At 37.3% G+C, this 18,817-nt stretch overlaps 1 protein-coding gene across 1 annotated transcript in view; it reads left to right on the forward strand.

The window, feature by feature from the left end:
• The first annotated feature begins 6,602 nt into the window (after positions 1 to 6,602).
• Positions 6,603 to 18,817, forward strand: part of LOC138434246 (SAM domain-containing protein SAMSN-1) — a 59,799-nt gene continuing 47,584 nt past the window's right edge. Inside the window, exon 1 of the mRNA XM_069578578.1 lies at positions 6,603 to 6,918. Coding sequence (XP_069434679.1) covers positions 6,862 to 6,918 — 57 coding nt within the window. The 5' untranslated portion in view covers positions 6,603 to 6,861. The remainder of the gene's footprint in view (positions 6,919 to 18,817) is intronic.

An 18,817-nucleotide genomic window follows, 5' to 3' on the forward strand; every position in this document is an offset into this window, starting at 1 on the left:
TGTAAAGTGGAAACTACAGAAATGTGAAGATTATGACCATAATTTGGGTATGATATTGAGGCAAGCAAAAACTAATGAGATGAAATGTCAAAGGTTAAGAGAATAATAAATAATTTTTAGAAACATAAAGTGGGTTTCTATAGCTCCAGATCAAGGAGGAAATAGATAGTAACTCTGGAGATCAATTTATAGATGAATACCTTATCAAAAGCCATCCTAAGGGAACTTCAGAACCTAGGAAATTTCATAACATGAAGACAAATCTAATCTGTGCTCCTACCTCGATTTTAATAACTGTGAAATTAGAGAAAATGATTTTAATGATAGCATTGAGGGGCTTTTGACTTTTCTTAGAGGCACTACAAAGGTTGGCTTAGGGAAGGACCTTGAAAAGGTAGAAGGTTTGTCCATGTGATGTTAAGTCTTAAAAGAAAAAGAGGGTTTTAGACTAGTTACATGCTTCCTGGTTTCACATTTTATACACACCTAAAGATTGAAACACTTTCCAATCAGTAGCTCAGCATTACTCTCTCCCACCCTCAAATAAATCACTCCTATTTTATGTCAAGTCTTTAGGTATAACTATGGTTCAGAATGATGTTTATGAAGTAAGATTTTGGATTGAATCCTGACTCCACCACTTCCTAGCTGTGGAAACTGGACATGTTACCTAACCTCACCTGGAAGTTGGGAATGATAGTGTTAGTACCAGCTTACAGAGATTTTTTGAAAGTTACATGGGAAATATGAACGAAGCACAGAGCACAATGCCAAGCATAAAATAAGCATTCAAAAATGATAGCTATCATTATTATAGTTAACTTTGAGAATGACTTCATGAATATTAAACCTTTAATCATAAAGGTATGAAATTTTATCATTACTTATTGTGGCAACCACTTAGAAAATATATATTTATAATTTGTTGAATAACCTAAGTAATTTCCATATAAGAGCCTCCCAGGTGGCTCAGTGATAATCTGTCTGCCAAGCTGGAGACCTGGGTTCAACTTCTGGGTTGGGAAATTCCCCTGAAGAAGGAAATGGCAATCCACCCCAGTATTCTTGCCTGGAAAATCCCACGGACAGAGGAGCCTGGTGAGCTACAGTCCATGGAGTTGCAAAAATTCTGGAAATAAAAGCAAAAAGAAACAAATGGGACCTAATTAAAATTAAAAGCTTCTGCACAACAACGGAAACTATAAGCAAGTTGAAAAGACAGCCTTCTGAATGGGAGAAAATAATAGCAAATGAAACAATGGACAAACAACTAATCTCAAAAATATACAAACAACTTATGCAGCTCAATTCCAGAAAAATAAATGACCCAATCAAAAAATGGGCCAAAGAACTAAATAGACATTTCTCCAAAGAAGACATACGGATGGCTAACAAACACATGAAAAGATGCTCAACATCACTCATTATTAGAGAAATGCAAATCAAGACCACAATAAGGTACCACTTCACACCAGTCAGAATGGCTGCGATCCAAAAGTCTGCAAGCAATAAATGCTGGAGAGGGTGTGGAGAAAAGGGAACCCTCTTGCACTGTTGGTGGGAATGCAAACTAGTACAGCCACTATGGAGATTCCTTAAAAAATTGCAAATAGAACTGCCTTATGACCCAGCAATCCCACTGCTGGGCATACACACCAAGGAAACCAGAACTGAAAGAGACACATGTACCCCAATGCTCATCGCAGCACTGTTTATAATAGCCAGGACATGGAAACAACCTAGATGTCCATCAGCAGATGAATGGATAAGGAAGCTGTGGTACATATACACAATGGAGTATTACTCAGCCATTAAAAAGAATACATTTGACTCAGTTCTAACGAGGTGGATGAAACTGGAGCCTATTATACAGAGTGAAGTAAGCCAGAAAGAAAAACACCAATACAGTATACTAACACATATATATGGAATTTATAAAGATGGTAATGATGACCCTGTATGCGAGACAGCAAAAGAGACACAGATGTGTAGAGTGGACTTTTGGACTCTGAGGGAGAGGGAGAGGGTGGGATGATTTGGGAGAATGGCATTGAAACATATATACTGTCATGTAAGAAATGAATCGCCAGTCTACGTTTGATGCAGGATACAGGATGCTTGGGGCTGGTGCATGGGGATGATCCAGAGACATGATATGGGGTGGGAGGTGGGAGGGGGGTTCATGTTTGGGAACTCATGTACACCTGTGGTGGATTCATGTCAATGTATGGCAAAACCAATACAGTATTGTAAAGTAAAATAAAGTAAAAATAAAAATTTAAAAAAAAAAGAGTAGGACACAGTTTAGTGATTAAACAACAACAAATTTGCATATATTTTAAACTTAATCAGATCCCCTGATTGTTTTAGTCACTGATGGATGGGTCCTCCTCATTTTTGTTTACTGTATCTCCCCTCGTATTGTTTCAAACATCTTGTCATGCATAGATGTGACCTAAGATGGTCTCCATCTCTTTCAAAACAGTTTTTTCCTGTATGATTCTTTAGGTTCACCATGCATCTCAGACTGCTAATCTTCTTTGTTTATCTCACGTCTCTATTTCTCCTACAGCTAAGATAGTGAGATAATGCACTACATTATCTCTTTAGAAATTTAAAATAAGAAATATTGTCACAGGGCCAAGTTCTCTCCTGAGAGGCTTCCCAAGATACCAAGGGTGTGACCAGCAGCTCTCCTCTATCAGAAACATAATGTTTTGAGTGCACCAAGAGTGGACCCTTTGGGATAACCACCCTTTGGGATAAGCTTGTGGGATTAACCACCATGACTTTTTTAATATTTACTGGGAGAAACAGCAACTGCCGAGTTTCAGGGACTTGTTGTCCTTTATGAACAATGCTTTCTCTTTCTGCTGACGGGAATTAATCTGAATCTGAATTTGATTTGAATTTGATTATTACATCTTAGCAATCTGCCAGTAAATATTTTTTGGACTGCTGAAACAACTCTTTCATGTCTCACTTAACTTTCTCATCAAATGCACCACAATAGCTGTCATCAATTTGCAATTTCTTTAAAATTTTGACTTACCCACTATGACGCAGAGGGTGTAATTGACATGCATGCCGCAAAGTCCCAGCCTTCTTTCACCTTGCCTGGGTTAAGACCATTAAGGTAATGTGTGAAAACAAAGCACCAAGACTTTGCTCTTTTGCAATTTCCCTGTTTCAGAATATTTCTTAAGCAACATGTGGTTTAGTGGTTCAGTCATGATAGGAAATTTTTGTGCTCTGTACTGACTTTCTACCTCATTCCTGCTCTATATACCTTTGACTTAAGTACTTGCTGTATCACTCTGGCTGAGTCATTAAACAATTCCATGGACAAAGTAGAAGATAATCGATCACAATATTCGTTACTGTGTCAACTGCGATCTTTTTGAGGGCTAAGGTGTTTAATACAGATTGTAACAGAACCTCAAATGTCATATATGTCTTTTAGTCTCCAGAAAACATTTTTTCTTGAGTAGAAGGTTGGAAAATTGCTTCTCCCATATTTAATTCTGAGGATCAAGATCTAGTATTATTTACATTTTAAATATTTCTTAGAGTCTTGATGATGGTAAAATGCCTAGAGATCATAAAAGTAAGATTTTGTTCAGGTTCAATCCCTGGGTTGGAAAGGTCCCCTGGAGAAGGAAATGGCAATGCATTCCAGTATTCTTGTAGTGGGAAATCCCATGGACAGAGGGGACGGGCAGGCTACAGTCCATGGGACTGCAAAGAGTTGGGCACAACTGAGCACAATGCACAAGCTGCTGGAGTGCAGCACTTTTAAAAACTGTGTATAGTCCAGCTATGGTCACCATGAATGCGACTGCTCTCTATTCTTTAGTTATCACCGTAGACATACAATCTATAGAAAACAGTATCCCAAGCAAAACTATTCAAAAGCTCCTGCCTCTTTAAGACCCATGAACATTTCTTGATATAAAACATCTCTTACATAAGTAATTCTTTATTGGCATTTCCTTTTATTCCCACCAAAACCCTAACATGTAGTAAGCACATTATCATTCCCATGTTATTGACCGAACTCTGCAATTGAGTTAAATTTCTATTCACAGATGAAAAAATGGGGGCACAGAGGTCGCAAGTGTTTCAATAAGAAATAAATTTTTTCATGACTTTCAATTTCTGAAGTTTTTGTTGTTGTTGTTACTTAGATCACTTCTTTAACTTAAGCACCAACAGAAAGTTTGAAAAGAAGCATAGTTCTAGGGAATTACCCAGCTTCAGGGTACTCAGGTTCTTCAGTGTTATACTCTGTCACTATTTGGAAAATACCAGCCTGATAACTCTTGAAAAATATAAACCTGCTCTTAATATCCAGTAGAAGAAGCATACTATCTTAACAAGTGCATTCCTTCAATTCTGTTACAGAACATAAACTATATTTTAGCTAGGCAGGTGGCTTGATATATTATCAGACAGCACAGAACAGACAATTTAATATGTGGTAAATGAATCAGTGAAATTTGAACACTAGAACTGGGTTTCGGGGAGGAGGGGTTTAGAGGTATGAGTAAAGACTGAGAAATAGAGTCACTTGATTTTTCACCTAGGAAAGCTGCTCATTAAGAATATGGTACCACTGTTTTTCAACCCAGGGGTTTTATAAACAAAATCTAGGTTGATTCCCTTAACAAGCGGGTTTTCATAGAAGTGGCGGTTCAGACATTTTACAAGTCTCCCTTTGGTAAATCCCTAATTAATAAGAAAGCTTGAACTTCTTGTTTTTACTTTCCTGGCTATGTTGGTTTTGACATTATAATAAAAACGCTAAATCCTTTAGTTTGATGGGGAAATTCTTTCTAAGTCATATTAGCTCTACTCCAGGACTATTAAATAAGGACTTGGGATGCTTCATTTGAAAGTACCATTGACCCACTGGATCACCACTCTGTTAGCAATTATCAACATATGGCAGTGCAGTTTGTAGCAGAAAGACATCTGGTTAATTGAGGGTTCTATTTAATTGATTTCCTTATTAATCAGGAATTTACAACATAAGGAGCTTCCCTGGTGGCTCAGACGGTAAAATCGTCTGCTTACAATGCTGGAGACCCAGGTTCAATCCCTGGGTGGGGAAGATCCCCTACAGAAGGAAATGGCAACCCACTCCAGTACCCTTGCCTAGAAAATTCCATGGCTGGAGGAAACTCGTAGGCTACAGTTCAGTTCAGTTGCTTAGTCATGTCTAACTTTTTGCGACCCCATGAAGCACAGCAGGCCAGGCCTCCCTGTCCATCAACAACTGCCAGAGTCCACACAAATCCATGTCACTTGAGTCCGTGACACTATCCAGCCATCTCATCCTCTGTCGTCCTCTTCTCCTCCTGCCCCTAATCCCTCCCAGCATCAGGGTATTTTCCAATGAGTCACCTCTTCGCATGATGTGGCCCAAGTATTGGAGTTTAAGCTTTAGCATCAGTCCTTCCAATGAACACCCAGGGCTGATCTCCTTTAGGATGGACTGGTTGGATCTCCTTGCAGTCCAAGGGACTCTCAAGAGTCTTCTCCAACACCACAGTTCAAAAGCATCAATTCTTCGGCACTCAGCTTTCTTCACAGTCCAACTCTCACATCCATACATGATCACTGGAAAACCCATAGCCTTGACTAGACAGACCTTTGTTGGCAAAGTAATGTAAAGTAATGTCTCTGTTTTTGAATATGCTATCTAGGTTGATCATAACTTTCCTTCCAAGGAGTAAGTGTCTTTTAATTTCATGGCTGTAATCACTATCCGCAGTGATTTTGGAGCCCCTCAAAATTAAGTCTGACACTGTTTCCACTGTTTCCCCATCTATTTCCCATGAAGTGATGGGACCAGATGTCATGATCTTCATTTTCTGAATGCTGAGCTGTAAGCCAACTTTTTCACTCTCCTCTTTCAATTTCATCAAGAGGCTTTTTAGTTCTTCTTCACTTTCTGCCATAAGAGTGGTGTCATCTGCATATCTGAGGTTATTGATATTTCTCCCAGCATCTTGATTCCAGCTTGTGCTTCTTCCAGCCCAGCCTTTCTCATGATGTACTCTGCATATAAGTTAAATAAGCAGGATGACAATATACAGCCTTGACGTACTCCTTTTCCTATTTGGAACAAGTCTGTTGTCCCATGTCCAGTTCCAACTGTTGCTTCCTGACCTGCATATAGGTTTCTCAAGAGGCAGGTCAGGTGGTCTGGTATTCCCATCTCTTTTCAGAATTTTCCACAGGTTGTTGTGATCCACATAGTCAAAGGCTTTGCCATAGTCAATAAAGCAGAAATAGTTGTTTTTCTGGAACTCTCTTTAGTATTGTTTAAAATCTACCTTATAACATCTTCCAATAAGGTTTACATAAGAATGCAAAGTTGACTACCCTGAGTATTCTCTTTATTTTTTACATACTATAAAGTTCACATCTCAAGTTTTGCTTCATTTATTAGCTCAGATGTTTTCTTCTCTCTACTTATCTCTACCTATCTCTCTATCTCATGGAATGTGTTACAGATTTTTATTTTTTTATAAACTGAAAAAATGTGTTATTTTGAAATCTTCATGGCCCTTATAACTGCAGGCATGCTGATGTGTGAGGTTTAGTTAGGGATCTACCTCATAGAATATAGCAAGAACAGAATGTTAAAAAGTTACCAAATAATTACTGTTACAAAAAGAACAAAACTTTACCCATGTAGATGTGAAGTCATATCCTGACCAAAAAGAGGAAGTGGCAGGTTACTAGATTCAAACTTCTCGGCAGCTGTACATCATAGACAGCACACTGCTGACAGTCTTCAATCGTTTCTGTAACACCAGAAAGTGCACTCATTCGGAGCAGTGTGAATTCAAAATGCTGAAGAGAAAACCATCCAATGTCTCAGAGAAGGAAAAACATCAAAAGCCTAAGGTATGGTGATTTCATACATAGTCAAACAAAACCAAATTATTTAATAGAATGCACACAGAGACACATGGTTTTTATCTGCCCATAAGAAATCAATTCAACCATATGGTTGAAAGCTTCATGGCAAATATGGGAAAAACTGAATCGAACATTAGCTGTTAAATGATACCTGACAATTACTGTCTATGTAATTTTATCTTATAGGGCATATTTGATTATTTACAACTGTAACTGAATTCTGAGCTCATACTGTCAACTCTATGGAAATCATTTTGGTGATCTCTGTTTGAAAGACTGATATTATGAAATCTTTGTGTATATTCTTTTTTTTATATAAATTTATTTATTTTAATTGGAGGCTAATTACTTTACAATATTGTATATTCTTAATAACTATAAAGGTGGCAAAGTCTGTTTAATAATCTACCAAGTGCATTTTATTTCTTACAGTCTCAGCTCTTCATAATGCATTATTAGAAAGTTACAAAATGGAGATGTTTTGATTGAATACTTGATGTTTCTCATTTCTTCAGGCTAAAATATGATAGCTTATTATACAGGCTATTTTTACTACTTTCTTTCTTGAACTAGCTCCACTACTTGAGAGAGGATTGGGTTGTTTAGAAACATCAAAACTCCATATATGTATAGATTTGTTGAACTGATTCTATTTGAAATGTTATTCTGTTCTTTGTCTTGAAAATAATTGCTAACGACTACTTAAAAAAAGGTATGAGATAACAAAGTTTGGATTCTATTGTATGACTCTAAATTAGTTTCATTAGTATCATAAAGGAAAATATCTCTGAAATACTGGTATCAGTGAATTTTTACAAAACCTATACATTTTTTTTTTTAGTTTCTTAGATAAACATTTTAAATATGCTTGTAAATAAACAATAACTGAGGTCAAATGTCTTTTTAGAGGGTTGATTTATTATCTATTATTGGAATTTATTTGCTTGGTACCTTCTAGAGAGAGAGAGGAATTGGTAATTGATTGTGAACTTTTGAATTGTCATGGCATTGAACAATAGCCAATATTTTATATTTTATAGCTCTTTGTGAGTTACCACAAAACCTCTCTGAAGGAAACTAAAAAAATGATTTCTGATATTTGGAAACTGAGAATAAATGATTTTCAATATTAATTTTTTCTGACAAAAAGACCTGATGAAGGATAGGCAAGCATTTCTACTTAAATATAGCTGTATAACACATCATGATTTCTGTCTTTTCCCCTAGTAGAGCAAAAATGCAAGGTAACATTTCCCCAAAGAGTACAAGCATTGCTTACCTTTCCATCTAGGATTAATTTTATACAAAATTTGCTTGATTAAATGCAACCAATATTGAGTTGACAAAACTAGGTTTTAGGGAAATTAATTCACAAAAATTAATTTAAAGCAGTGGTTTTCATCCAAGTATTTACAGTTTAGAGTACCTCATAAGAACCCTATTATGCAGTGAGCTGCTATCATATTTATGTCATGGAACAACTTTCAAAATGATATTTTACTCTATGATTATCTTTTGCCTTAATTGCAGGGGCTATTGTAATAGAAGTAGAATATTGTTCATAGTGCTGAGTTTCTCACTCATAAAAGTAAAAATATATTTGGTAAAGTATACATCTGAGAGCAAAATATATCACAGAAAATAGTCACATTGGAAACATTTTTTTTTTTGTGAATGGATTCCTGTTTTCTTTAGATGGATGGTTTCATTTTACATGAATTTAAAGAGATATGTGAAAATTTAAAAAATAAAAAACTAAAATAAAATTTTAAAAAAACGCATGTAAGAATTAAAGATTTTAAAATTTAAAAAATAAAAAACTAAAATAAAATTAAAAAAATAAAAAAAGAGATATGTGAATGTATATGAAAAAATATTGTTCATACATTCCAGCTAAATCTTTTCCTTTTAATATGGAGTTAATATTTTTTCCAATTATTATAATTCTGTTTTAGAAATAACTTTGCTTTAATTCATATTTCTTTTACTGGGTAATTTTTCTTTATGTATTTTATGGAAAAAGAGACAAATCCAGAAGAGATGGTGGAGATTCCTGCAAATAAATGACTAGTAGAATGAGAATTTCAAATCCTTCATTGACTAGAAGGGAATATAGGGCCTGGGTCTAGAAAGATAGAATAGAACCATCAAGAAACCAGTCTGAAATATAGGGAGTTACTGTCTACATGGATTAACTGCACCCAGACAATCATGCCCATCTCCTGACCCAGAGACGTACGCTCTTTGTGCTACAGCTTTTAGCATACACACTCAGCCGTGTCTCACTCTTTGCGACCCTGTGGACTGTAGCCTGCCCGGCTCCTCTGCCCCTGGGATTTTTCAGGCAAGAATACTGGAGTGGGTTTCCTTTTCCTCCTCCAGAGGATCTCCCCAACCCAGGGATCAAAGCTTGTCTCCTACATTGGCAGACTGATTCTTTACCACTGAGCTATCTGGGAAGCCCCCTTGTGCAATATTCTTTCAAAATTTCTGAGAGAGATTTCCTTGTTTTTCAGTTGTAAGTGCTAAAGTAGGTAAGAAGCAACCACATTAAAAATGAGGAAACTATTATTTAGTCATGCATTTCATGTTAACTCCTGTGGCTTATAGTCCAGGTGACCTAATGTGCTGCTGTGCTTACTTGCTCAGCTATGTCCAACTCTTTGTGACCCCATGGACTGTAGCCCACCAGGCTCCTCTGTCCATGGGGATTCTCCAGGCAAGTATACTGGAGTGAGTTGCCATTTCCTTCTCCAGGGGATCATTCTGACCCAGGGATGGAACACCCATCTCCTGCATTGGCAGGTGAATTATTTACCCACTGGGCCATAAGGGAAACCCCTATACCTAATTCTAATCATGAATGCATATTATACCAATCACTGCTCCTTAAATATGAATTATGAAGCTGTTTATCTGAAATGGAAATAATGGAGGACTTTGTTATTAGTATTTTAAAATATATTTTATAATATGTACTATGGTTATAAGATGGTTCAAAACATTCACAGATATATAATGCAGCAATAGGTTTTATGAGCTTATATTTTGAACTGTGGTGTTGGAGAAGACTCTTGAGAGTCCCTTGGACTGCAAGGAGATCCAACCAGTCCATTCTGAAGGAGATCAGCCCTGGGTGTTCTTTGGAAGGAATGATGCTAAAGCTGAAACTCCAGTACTTTGGCCACCTCATGCGAAGAGGTGACTCTTTGGAAAAGACTCTGATACTGGGAAGGATTGGGGACAGGAGTAAAAGGGGATGACAGAGGATGAGATGGCTGGATGGCATCACCGACTCGATGGATGTGAGTTTGAGTGAACTCCAGGAGTTGGTGATGGACAGGGAGGCCTGGCGTGCTGTGATTCATGGGGTCGCAAAGAGTTGGACACGACTGAGTGACTAAACTGAACTGAACTGATACAAAATAATTTATTATTTTCTTATGAGACTTATCAATGTCCATATATCAAAAAAATCAAAACATATCAAAGTACAGTTTTACCATTTATAATTGATTAGAATGTCTTCTTTTTCATCCTTTATTTCTCTATTTCTCCAGTTTGGGTATGGACTCCTTTCCTCAAATAGTTCATAAATAGGACCAATTGCATTCACATGTATTATAACAGAGTCATAGTATAGGTTAAGGAGAAACCAGAAATATTCCATAAGTGAAACTGTTATAATTCATGTCTCACAACTCTCTTTGTGTGTGTGTGTTTGTGCACACGTGCGAGCCCTCAGTTACTCAGTCTTGTCTGACTCTCTGTGATCCCATGGACTATAACCTGCAAGGCTCCTCTGTCCATGGAATTTTCCAGGCAAGAATATTGGAGCAGTACCATTTCCTACTTCAAGGGAACTCTTTATGGGGCATCCTGCTGCTAAGTCGCTTCAGTCATGTCCGACTCTGTGCGACCCCATAGATGGAAGCCCACTAGGCTCCTCTGTCCCTGGGATTCTCCAGGCAAGAACACGAGTGGGTTGCCATTTCCTTCTCCAATGTATGAAAGTGAAAAGTGAAAGGGAAGTCGCTCAGTCGTGTCCAACTCTTAGCGACCCCATGGACTGCAGCCTACCAGGCTCCTCCGTCCATGGGATTTTCCAGGCAAGAGTACTGGAGTGGGTTGCCATTGCCTTCTCCATTATGGGGTAAGTACAAATTAAGAAAGACATTTGATAAATTTCTTTTTGATAAATGATTAGGTATTCTACTTTTAGATTAGTCCAAAATAGCCTTGCTTAACATATTACATAGGTACTGTACTTTCCTTTTTGAATTTTGTTTTTACCTTCTCCTCACTAGTATCCACTATTTATTGTGATGTAAAAAAATTTAAGCACATCTAGTGCCGGGGTCCAGCCCCAGTGGATCCAGGGAATTCGAAGGGTGGACGGCGTCGGCGTGGAAAAACTTGTTTATTTATTAAAGTAAGATTAGATTGAGAAATTATAGTGTAGTAAGAAGATTAAGTGGAGGAAGAGGGCTGAATAGCTTGGTTTACGCGGAAGGCCAATAAAATTCCAGACAAGGAATTTGCACCATCTACGTTGGGCCACCGGCACCCGCTTGAATATCTAAGGGTGCCTCGCCTTAAGCTCCCTTTCTCGTGGATCTTAACAGCCGGGGCAAGTTAGTAGACCTGGTGAGCCTCCGCGCTCCAGGTGGAAATTCAACCCGAAATTAAAGTAAAGAGCAGAGAGAGGGAAAGAGAGAGAGGAGAAAAAAGAGAGAGAAAGACACGGGGGGAGCCAGAGTGCCAAGAAACCAGGCCGGGAGACTAGTTAGAGAAGCTGGTCCAAGAAGCTGGCCCCCGGCCCCAGAAGCTGGCCCCGAGAAGCTGGCCCCCGGCCCCAGAAGCTGGCCCCGAGAAGCTGGCCCCATCCTTTATTGTTCAGAAGGCCTTTTATACTTTTGATAAAACACAGAGATCAATGGGTAACACAAGATTATGTAGCGTTCGCAGCTCAGGCTCTTTCTATACATCATTTGGTATACAAAAGGTCTCAGGTGATTTACATTATCTTCTGGCCAAGAGGCTTGTTAACACTTTTTGGCTCTCTTCCTTAATGAATGTTAATCTTGTTTCCCCTGAAGTGTTTTTCTTTAATCTACATCTCCTTAAAGCATTAACATTAAAGTTACATCTCTATAGAACAAAGGTGCAGTGGGACACAACAAAGAAGGTACTTAACTCAAAGATCTAATGTTGCTAACACAAGGTCTACTACTTGTTTTTCTAACTATATCTACAACTAAAGGATGTGAAAATTTGGCAGCAAATATTGACTCAACAAATGAAACCTTTAATCAGTCCTAAAAAGATTTTGACTCCTCGGAAGCTCCTACATTCCTAGGATGTTTTAAGCTTCCTGTGCCTCCTGCGGTCAGGAGGCCTCAAACAATCACACGCGCAGCTGTAGGAGTCCTGCAGGCAGGCTAGAAAGCCATCAGAGGGTTTTTTGGATTGAAACACTCTTTTAAATGCAGAAGAATAAAGCCCTGAATTGACTTTTTCCAGAAAATGTCAGAAGAGTGGAAAAGCGGAGCACAAAAGCCGGCAGATTTTTGTTGGGGTACATGCTTAGAAATTTCCAGAGGGGTCCCTGAAGTCTGAGCATGCCTTGCGTATGTCAGCTTCCTTCCTCATGACCTTGTCACGGGCGGGATTCCTCACACTGGCTCCCAGCAATCTAGGACTCAGAGTTCAAAATATATGATCTCATTAGTGAAGTGAAGTGAAAATGACTCAGTTTTGTCTGACTCTTTGTGATTCCATGGAATATACAGTCCATGGAATTCTCCAGGCCACAATACTGGATTCGGTAGCCTTTCATTTCTCCAGGGGATCTTCCCAACCCAGGGATCAAACCCAGGTCTCCCATATTCCAGGTGGATTCTTTACCAGCTGAGCCACTAGGGAAGCCCAAGAGTACTGGAGTGTGTAGCCTATCCCTTCTCCAGCGGCTCTTCCTGACCCAGGAATTAAATGGGGGGTCTCCTGCAGTGCAGGCGGATTCTTTACCAACTGAGCTATCAAGGAAGCTCATGATCTCATTACACTCTATAAATGCTTAAATTATAAAATGAGATTTTCCTTAACTATTTTTTCTAACTGAACTGTGCTAGTTTGCTATATTTATTATGGGGTTATTACATACCAGTGACTGTGTTTAGAACTTTTTGTACATTAATTTATTTAATATTTGTAACATTTCTGTGACAGAATATCTCTTTTTAGTCTTGTAGATGAGAAGGTATAGAGAAAGTTAATAAACTTAAAGATACACAGAAAAAAGAAAAACTGTGTAGTGTGAAATACATATGTCAATTTCTGGTACTCCTTCATTATTATGCCACAATTACAAGCTTAGAGACTGTAGATATTATTAATATTTCTGTCTTAGTTACCAGATGAATTTTAAGGAAAGCCAGGACAATGTATCTTTAAGAGCTTTTGTAAGTTGGAAAGGAATTTAGAGGTTCTCCATTCCTGTCTCTAATTAAATGCAAGAATTCCACCTGTCAAATCCCTCCAGATGCCCACTCAAGCTTTAAAACTTTAAATTGTAAAATAACAATAAGAACAACTTTGCTAGTATTCAAATGCAAAGATTGTCAAAAATATCATGATCTAGTATTGAGATAAGTAAAAGCATGTATTTCCCACCTAAATCTAGTATAATACCTTTAATGAAGTAGACTCTTAATAAGTATTTGTAAAAGGAATGAATCTTTTTGATTTCCTGTATGCAGTCTTCAAATATGAAAACTGACCAGTACTATGTATTTTCATTATTCTTGTTTGCAAATCTATTAGTGTATACATGAGAAAGTTTGTATGTCTGTGTGTAAATACATGTAATTCATTTCTAAGTTTTATTTAAGTTTTAAGAATGACTCCAATATGTTGTGCAAGAATCCCTAGAGTGTCCCATTGTTATATAACAAATAGACCACTGTTCCAGGTCAGGAAATATGGTAGAAACTTTGAAAATAGAAAAGGAGTAGACCCCACAAAGGCTCTGACACTGTAATTAGAACAAGTTGACCTCTATTTGGCTGGGATTAATGATCTATGTTAATAAATTTTACTGAGGTTTTTCTTCTAGTAAAGGAGATTCAAATACCACTGTTATTTTAAAGGAAAACATTGGAATAATGGCAGTTCTGGAAATAGCGCTTTTTTTTTTTTTTTACCATTTTTTAAAATCTAAAGTGCATACTAAATGAGACACCATTAGTGTCACAGATGCTAATTTTCACTAGCAATGACTGAAGTGGCATTCTTTCCCATTTGCATTTGATCCTAGCAATGATGAGAGGTGATGAGTTGATTATGAGTTGTTTTTACCGCACTGCCCGCTGTGCAAATTTATGCTCCTAGACAAGGATGACACATAGTTGTGGCATTAAAGAGCTTTCTTCATTGCTTTTCCTATCAAGATTGTTAAGATGTATTTTTAACTCCTATCTAACCAAGTATAAGAAAAAAGGTGAAGTACAAGACAACTTTTTTTCTTCTAAATCTGGGGGTTTCCCATCTATCTGCTTCTTCTTTTTGCAGCTTTCCAATTGGCCCTGGTGGTAAAGAACCCACCTCACAATGCAGAAGACATTAAGAGACATGAGTTTGATCCCCGGATGGGGAAGATACCCTGGAGGAGGAAATGGCAACCCACTCCAGTATTCTTGCCTAGGGAATCCCGTGGACAGAGGAGCCTGGCGGCTACAGTCTATAGGGTTGGTCCATAGGGTTGCAAAGAGTCAGATATTACTGAAGTGACTTAGTATGCATGCACTTCTTTTTGCATCAGCATCTGAGGTATAATTTTCAGATTTTAATTTATGTATTTTCAGTTAAACATTTTGGATTTTGCAAGAACATGATTCCAAATAAAGTATGCAATATACAATGTAGGTAATACTTTAAATCCACTTTTTCCATTAAAAAATGGTGGGTATAAATACCCACCATTGTTTATCTTTACTTTTGGTTATTATTTCTCTGTGCAACTAAGAAATCTCTCAAAATGTTCTCTTATGTATTTAGTATTTATGCCATATTTGTTTTCTAATTAATATTTAAAGTAAATTATAATACAAACCTAAAAACAAATAGCATAAGTCAGAAGATAGAGGATAGACCATGGTAAAAAGTATCACTGAGCCACCAAGATTGGATTGAAGGTCATTCTAAGTACTTGCCACTTATTGTAGTCCTACAGACTAGCAATATTGGCATTCTAGAAGTTTGTTAGAAAAAAACTGTCTGGCCTACCCCAAACCTAGTAAATCAGAATATACATTATAGTGAGATAACCAGAAGTTCTGTAAGGACTTTAAAGTTTGGAAATGATGTCTACATTGATGGCTTTTAGCTTAGGTTGCCCTTTTGAGTCACTGAAGAGTTTTAAGAAATACCGATTATTGGGTTCCATCTTCAAATATTCTGATTTACCTAATGTGGAATGTGCCATCAAGAATGTTTAAGGTTTTCCAATCTGGAGGTAATTTTTCTACTAATCTCTTCAAAAGACTTAGAACTTAATTCATTCTTTCTTTCTTTCATTCATTCTTCATAGCTGTATATATCTACTGAGTGTTTACTATGGACAGTATAGACCATATGCTGGGAATACAGTGGTGAATAAAACAAAGATTCATGTGCTCATAGGATTTATACTTATTAGAGATAACAGACAATAAACAAGATAAATATGTTAAGTACAAAGTGTGCTAAGTAATGATAAGTGCTAAGAAGAGAGGGAAGAATATGAAATATTTGGGACTAGGGAAGACTTGGTGAAAATGGGATATCTGAAAAGGATATGAAGGAAGTGAAGAGCTGGCCATGACACTGAATAAGGAAATCTTATTCTAGGCCACGGGAAGAGCAAGATCAAAATTCTGAAGGTGGGAGTGAGTGTCACTGGTGTATTTGAGAAACAATAAATCAGAATATATAAGGGGAAGAGCAGTCACAAAGAGTTGGATGTAGCGGGTCCTCTAGGTCATTATAAGGATTTTAGCTGGTATTAAAAGATTTTGAGAAGGAAGGAGAAAAATCTGGCTTACATGTTAGTGGGCTTATTCTTGCTTTTGTGTCTCACATACACTGAAGAAAGTGAGGGAGGAAGCAGGGAAAAGAGACCCTTTAGGAAGCTATTACAGAAATCAGGAAAGGATAATGGTGACTCATACAAGAGAAGTAGCAGGTTGGGTGTTGAGAAGATGTTGAACTGGAGATCTGTTTGTACATACTGTAAACTTTTGGAGGTATAAAAATGAACTTACACATGGGCTCTAATGGTAGTAAACAGAAAGGCTGCCCCTGTCCTGCCCTGTTCTTGCTTCTAGCTCGTGTTCGCACATCAAGGAGAAATGCCCTTATCCCTCTGTTCATAGCCACCAGACACTTAGGCCCATATGGATATTCCACTTCCCAAAAGTTTCTACGTCTTTCCTCAAAACACAATTTTCTGCTGGATTTGATTTTCCTTTCTAGGGCACCTTGAATCAGAATAGAGGAACTAATAATTTGCTTATCTCACCTTGTTTAATTGTTTGAAAGTGGTAAATAATTTTAGGCTTGAAAAATTATCTTCAAACAAAGTATCAATTCACTCTAGCCTTCCCATTTTACTGAATATGAATCTGTAGTCAAGTTTTATGCAGGCAAGTAGCAAAGGTTGAGTAACAAATAGACTGGCTATCCTTGAAAAAAGCCACTGTGCCCATATGGTATATAGAAAGCTCTGGAAATAAATGGTTGAGAGAAATAATGGAAGTGTAGACTCCCCTTGGAAATACAGGTATTATATCCTACAGGAAGGTACAAAGTCATTACCTTGACTACCAATGCACTGGATTTGCTAAAAATTAATTTAATGAAACACTTATCTCTTTAATCTTTCCTTGCCTTGCTAAAGAGACAAATGGCTTCATTATCCTTGAAGATTGTGTGTGTGTGCAGTGTGTGTGTATGTGTGTGTGTTACAATGGAATTAAGCCCATACTCCAAATATCTAAGTTTCCAAATTTAGCATTCCCAAACTGATTCATTTCTTTCTTTCCAGTGTTAAGGATTTAGGTGAACTTTTAGAAACAAGACACTTATAATTAGCTTCTTAGTAGAGGACAAAACCGTCTTCCATTAAGAACTGATTAATAAGAATAGAAGAGAGTTTTAAGTTGTCTGGTGGTGATTCTTCTAAAAATAGCCATTTGTCAACACAGCTGGTCATGCCCCATTTCTCCTCTCATTTGAAAAGCTTTGGAAGTTTTCACCTGGTCTGTATTAGTTTTCTAAGGCTTCCATAATAAAATACCATCGGCTAGGTGGCTTAGAGAACAGGCATTTATTTTCTCACAGTTTTGGTGGTTCAAGGTTCAAGATCAAGGTGAGGCAGAACTGGTTTTCTTTGCGGGTCATAAGGGAAGAATCTGTTCTAGGCTTCTTTTAGGCCAGCAGTTGGCCACTATGTGCTTCTCCTTCAGTCCCTCTGTGTACATAACCTGGTGTCTCTCTTTGTATATCCAGATCTCATCTTTGAAAGGCTCTGAATACTCTTATACTTTCCTATTTGTGCTTCCCTTAGCCTAGAATGCCTTTGTTCATCCCAACTCATGAATTTAAATCTATATTTTAATACCTTCCCTCAAGGAAGCCTCCAAGAGTTAACCCAAGGCAGTACATAAAGAGAGCATTCTGGCAGAGCAGCAGGGAATATGAACTAAAGTCTTTTAGATCAGGGTTGAGGTCCTATTTAACTACAAGATGTTGAACAATTTATTAAACATCTTTTGGGTTTCATGGGCTTATCTGAAGAAGAGGAGGTGTTAAAGCACATCACAGAAGATTGATAAGAGAATTAAGTAAATTACCATGTGTAAATTTCCTAGCATAATGTCCATGTTTGATTAATAATCTCTCCCTCCTTTCTAGTTTAATAGAACTTGTTCCACTATTATTTATTTTACCATAGTTTATTCTAATATGTCCTCCCAAATGGAGTTACCATCTTACCAAAAGGATAAGAACAAGGAATGTATCTTATCCATACCTGTAGCCCTGCAATTTCTGTTAAGGAACAAAGTGTGTTGAGCTCTGTCTAACTTTCAGACTCCATGTGCTTTCTGTTATACTTTGTTATACTTTCTGTTATACCATCAAAAATATTTATGATATGGAATATAGTCATGATTTCTCAATATATGCAGAATACTTGTGAAATGACTAATGGATAATATGAGTCATCTAAAGTAGTACTCTACTTCAAGACATAGTTTGTAAATGGGTCACTGATAAAGATCTGGGCAACACCCACATAAAACAAAGTAGCCATTCTTAGAATCAGAATGTAATGAGACAAAACAGTAATCAAAAGTTGTAATATAATCTGTCTGAAGGGGGGGAAAAAGCATTTGCAAAAAGTATTGCTTTCAGGGTGCTTAGAAAGGAGTGGGAGAATAGAATTTACCATTGAGTCTGCAGAATAGTGCATGTCACCAGAAGCACATATTCCATTAGGTTCAGCAGACTTGCTCACTTAGGTGAACTATATATTTCAGGCTATTATAACTTTGTGTCTTTAGCCCTTAATACAACTTTTCTGTGTCTCTACTAATCAAACAAACTTCCAACAATGATTTTGTGTTCCACGTCTCTAGGGGAGACAACTCTTTGATTAGTCAACAAGAATATGCATTCTTCTTGGCAGTTGAATTTCTCATAACTAATCAACACCCGATATTGCTATTTTTGGTATCCTATCAGTTGAGTTTATGAGTAAGTACCCCTGCAACCCTGCAGTCATTTATTTTTGAAAGCTTGAAGTTCTTGTACCTATCAATGTGACAGTTTGACATTGGCCACGGAG

The sequence above is a fragment of the Ovis canadensis genome, chromosome 1 (genome assembly GCF_042477335.2).
Source record: "Ovis canadensis isolate MfBH-ARS-UI-01 breed Bighorn chromosome 1, ARS-UI_OviCan_v2, whole genome shotgun sequence".
NCBI classification, from domain to species: Eukaryota; Metazoa; Chordata; class Mammalia; order Artiodactyla; family Bovidae; genus Ovis; species Ovis canadensis.